Source organism: Engraulis encrasicolus, chromosome 1 (genome assembly GCF_034702125.1).
Source record: "Engraulis encrasicolus isolate BLACKSEA-1 chromosome 1, IST_EnEncr_1.0, whole genome shotgun sequence".
NCBI classification, from domain to species: domain Eukaryota; kingdom Metazoa; phylum Chordata; class Actinopteri; order Clupeiformes; family Engraulidae; genus Engraulis; species Engraulis encrasicolus.
The window spans coordinates 14,295,475-14,300,474 of NC_085857.1; the positions used below are offsets into that span (position 1 = coordinate 14,295,475).

General features: G+C 46.9%; 1 protein-coding gene across 2 annotated transcripts in view; it reads left to right on the top strand.

Annotated features, from left to right (window-relative positions):
• The window catches only part of LOC134448157 (signal-induced proliferation-associated 1-like protein 2), a 202,612-nt gene that overhangs the window by 138,296 nt on the left and 59,316 nt on the right, over positions 1-5,000 (top strand). For both annotated transcript variants that reach the window (XM_063197918.1, XM_063197919.1), the window contains exons 21-22: positions 2,772-3,219; positions 3,513-3,678. In XM_063197918.1, the coding sequence (XP_063053988.1) occupies positions 2,772-3,219; positions 3,513-3,678 (614 nt within the window). The remainder of the gene's footprint in view (positions 1-2,771; positions 3,220-3,512; positions 3,679-5,000) is intronic.

Sequence of the window (5,000 nt, forward strand, 5' to 3'; positions counted from 1 at the left end):
CTGTACAACCAGGGATCTAAATGGCTCGCAGATGTTACTCTTATTAGCCACACATTCACTCCCTAATGGGCCAAAGTGGCTCGTAAGTTTTCTTTTCTACCAGCAAACGTTCTTTCAGTGGAGGTACTACCGCACCTTTGGACTTGGTGCGTGGTGGGTGCGTAGGTTCCAGTGGATTAACTTGAAGCAAGGAAGTGGAACTCGCATACCGTAATGCTGAATGCAATAGTATACTTTTATTGCATTAAGGGGAAAAAAAAGTGCTACCCAAGTGCATTGCGGACGTTTCAGTCGCAGTCAGACCGTCATCAGTGCTTTTCTACCAGCCAAACTGAATTTTCACCAGCATTTGGCCGATTTGCGGATGTTAATTTACTGTAGAGCCCTGCCTGCAACAGTCAAAATCTTGAGCCAGATGATCCATCAGTAGTCTAATACGTGTAAAACATCAGTCGACTAGACTGTGCACTGTACTATACATGCTATCAGTGCGTGTTCAGTGGATGTGTAGTAGGCCTGACCTCTCATCTGATCCAAGGCAAACCTACAACCACAGCTTTCATCAGCGGCCAAAATGGCTGGCAGATTTTAATCTTACTAGCCAAACACACACTCACTAATGGGCCAAAGTGGTCAGTAAGTTTTCTTTTCTACCAGCCAAACTGAATTTTCACCAGCATTTTGCTGTTTTGCGACTGTTAATTTAGCGCCCTGCCTAGTACAACGGTCAAAATCTTGAACCAGATCATCCATCAGTAGTCTAATACGTGTAAAACATCAGTCTACTAGACATGCTACCACTGCGTACACTCTATCAGTGCGTGTTCAGTAGACGTGTAGTAGGCCTGACCTCTCATCTGATACAAGGCTAAACACCAGAGCCATATGTAATTATTCATCTCAGTTACAGAGCAGAGACCAATTTATCATCAGCTTCATGTGGCATATGAGCGTTGTTGGCTCGACTTAAATGGGGATGATATGATATCTAATGAAATCTAATGCCTGCTGCTCAACTTATGTAAATGGTGTAATGTTATCTAACCGGCTCGCTACTCGCCGAGGCGGCCCCAGAAGTAATTGCAGGCACTGCATCCTGATCCGGCTCTAGTAGGGTTATGTAAAAGATGCGTATATGGGGTGTATGGCATATGCATGTCAACTCACTAGCCCTCGCTTACTGCTTCAAGTAGTGAAGGGGGATTTACACGCCAAGAAGATGAAGAGCTCTTTTCCAAAACGCTATATCCACCATTTTTGACTTTTTGCATTTTAATATTGGAATTGACTGTTGAGAAGTCCTATCATCTATGTCAATGCCTGCCATTCAAATGTTTTCAGAACATACTTTTTAAACCTCAATGCATTTTGCAATGCAATTCTATGGAAAGCCCATTACAAAAAGGTGTCAATTTCCCAAAATTCTATAAAATGGATATATCTCATTTTGGAAAAGAGCTCTTCATATTTTGTGTATCATATTAATAGAAGGATGGATGGGCTTGCATGGCCACCAGGGGCCCAGGTTCGAGTCCGGCCTGGGTCATTTCTCAACCCCTGCCCTGTCTCTCTGAGTGCGTCTTAATATGCGACCTTGCCTCCTCCACTTGCCTCCTCCACTTGCTTCTCGCCATGATGACATCACTGACAACAGCATTATATTTCAATATCTTGCAAAAGCTCAATTGTAGAGTCTTTTTCTCATTTGCAATTGGGATGGTGAATGAAAAACAGTCCCTCAAAAGTTGTTGTGGCTAGGCTGACAGCTGGGAAACTTTATCGTTTTCTCCACGGCCTGGGTCATTTCTCAACCCCTGCCCTGCCCCGTCTCTCTCTCTCCTGCTCATTTCCTGTCTCCTCTCAAACTGTTCTTTCATAACAAAAAGTCCCAAAAAATACTTACACCCATTTCAGCCTAAGTCACCTGCTAAAATGCTGAATGCCTAAGCCCTTCTTGGGAAAAGGTGCCCTCAGCCTATAAAAAGCTAAATATCACAGCATCAGAAGCACATAAAAACATGGAATAATATGCTAAAAGCTAAGACTCTGATCTTGCATCAGACATGCCCTTACACACCAACATTTTTGCTGTATGTAGCTCTTTGACTGCCATGGACTTCAAAAGAAGTCTTTTCAGAATGCATGGCACAGTGCCAAAGAATTGATATCAAGTAATTTGCGTTTTTTTATGGGGATTGGGCCTAACACGTTGATCTGGTATGTTTGTTGTTCACATGGACAAAGAACTCAATTTTTTATGGCTCTTGAAAAAAACACTCAAATGTTGAAAAAAGCCTGGCAACCCCCAGTCTCAATTTGAAAATGGCTGGCACTGAATGAGTTAACTGTAGGTCAAAGATCGTGATATAAAGCTAATCTTGAGTTGAGTGTACCGTTACAGCTCTAATTAACACCCCTGGTGGCCCTGCCGTGGCCGTCCGGTAGGGCACTTGTCTGCCATGCGGCCCAACTCGGGTTCAATTCCTGCCCTGGGTCATTTGCTGACCCCTCCCAGTCTCTCTCCCCATTCGCTTCCTGTTCGCCTCTCAAACTGTCGTGTCAATAAAGTCGTAAAACAAATATTTTAAAGTAATAAAAATCCGCACACTTCAGGTCTATTTAAGTGTGCGGATTGTCTTCTTTTTATACAGAAATTTCTACTGAATCCTGCACCTTCTAAACAGATGAGCGGTGGCCTATCACAACTTAAAATAATAATAACAACACCCCTGTCCCCTCTCCTTCTCTCCTTCTCTTCTCCTCTCCTCCAGGCGCGTGATAAGAGCTGCCCCAGCCACTGCTCCAGCCACTCCAGCAGCAACACCCTCTCCTCCAACGCCTCCTCCGCCTCCAGCAGCGACGGCGGCTGCGGCAGCGGGAGCGGAAGTGGCGGCGGCAGCGGCGGTGGCGGTGTCACCAGCGGCAGTGGTGGCGTAGTAGGGGGCGTTCCCACTGGCGGACCCCACCACGGCCACCACCACCACCACCACCACAGCAAGCACTTCGGCTCGGCTGACCCCATGGACCCCGAGTCCCTGGGCCTCACTTACATCAAGGGGGCGTCCACCGACAGCGGCATCGACACGGCGCCGTGCATGCCCCCACCTCCCCCGCCTCCACTTCCCCTGGCCATGGGTGGTGGCGTTGGCGGTGGGCCTCGAGGTGTGAGCGGCGGTGGTGGGTCTGGATTGCCATGGACTGTGGAGTACCATGAGGAAGGTACAGGACCGTTTAGAAATACTGCTGTCTAACGTTTACATTGGGTTTTTTATTGGGGCTGCTTATTATAGCGGGGTTGTGGAGCTGTTTATTTGAAGCCCACCTGGGAAACTCCAATTCCCATTATAATTGTGACACACACAGCACTCCACAGCACACAAGTGTTCACTGCACACTGCACACGGCGAAATTGCATTTATGCCTCAGCCGTGTAAGGTACAGTGTGTTGTATCCCAAACACAATTTCATTGCCTTTTTTTCGACAATGACGATAAACTCTTTGACTGTTGAAGGGGATGAGGAGCTGGCGGAGGAGGAGGAGGAGGACGAGGGGGATAAGCTGTACCTGCCCCCCCAGGGGTACCCGCACACCCCCAGCGCCGCCTCCACCCGGGGGGACACAGGCCACGCCACGGACGGCAGCACCGGGGACCTGAGCGAGATCTCATCACTCTCCAGGTAAGGAATAGGAGGGCAGAGAGACGGCCGAATTGAATGACAAGTGTGTGGTGTGTGAGTGTGTGTGTGTGTGTGTGTGTGTGTGTGTGTGTGTGTGTGTGTGTGTGTGTGTGTGTGTGTGTGTGTGTGTGTGTGTGTGTGTGTGAGTGTGTGTGTGTGTGTGTTTTGTGTGTGTTTTGTGTATGTGTGTGTGTGTTTTGTGTATGTGTGTGAGAGTGTTTTGTGTATGTGTGTGTGTGTGTGTGTGTGTGTTTATGTGTGTGTGTGTGTGTATTTGTGTGTGTGTGTGTGTGTATTTGTGTGTGTGTGTGTGTGTGTATTTGTGTATTTGTGTGTGTCTGTGTTTGTGTCTGTGTCTGTGTTTGTGTCTGTGTTTGTGTCTGTCTGTGTCTGTGTCTGTGTCTGTGTCTGTGGTTGTGTGTGTGCATGCTTGTGCGAGCATCATTAGTTGGTCCTCTTGGGATCTGAGCAAGATTTCTACAAGTTATTTGTTATCTGCTTGTCTACAGTAGTCGAGGTTATCAAGTTATGAATTTGTTTTACTTGGTTGATGAGCTCTGCTAATTATGCTCATGTTTAAGTGTATACGTGTGTGTGTGTGTGTGTGTGTGTGTGTGTGTGTGTGTGTGTGTGTGTGTGTGTGTGTGTGTGTGTGTGTGTGTGTGTGTGTGTGTGTGTGTGTGTGTGTGTGTGTGTGTGTGTGTGTGTGTGTGTGTGTGTGTGAGAGAGAGAGTGCCTGTGTGTGCGCGAGTGTGTGTGTATTTGCGCGTGTGTGTGTTTACATTTGTGTGTGCGCGCAAGTGTTTGTGGATGTGTTTTAGAGTTAGACACTTTAGGTCATGAGGAGTGCAACGCGTGTTGAATGAAACTTTTGTTTTTACTCCAATTAACTTTATGAGTTTGGAGAGCAATTGAGCAATTGAAGAAACCGTCTGCCCAGTTCTGTGGGTATATGAGCTTCTCAGGGCAAATAGGGTGAATGCAAAACACCTTCCAACCCTCCGGACCGCTAAACATGCACAGTCAGGAAAGCAAGAAAAAAAGTGGAAGCCTTTGCTTCAAAAGCACTGTGCAAAACATTGAGAAAATCTACGAGGAATCTAAGGACAGCACAGCAGCGAAAAATGCTGAAAATAGGAAGTTAAAAGGCAGAGAGAAGGGGGGAAAGTCTCAACGAGGGATGTCAGAGGATTTACGATGATGGATTGCAAGATGACTGGGGGTATTTCTCACACCCAACAGTGAACTGAGGTGATTCGACTCATCGCTCGGAGCCATATCCCTCCCTTTCCTCACCTCTTTCTAATCTCTACACCCCTTCG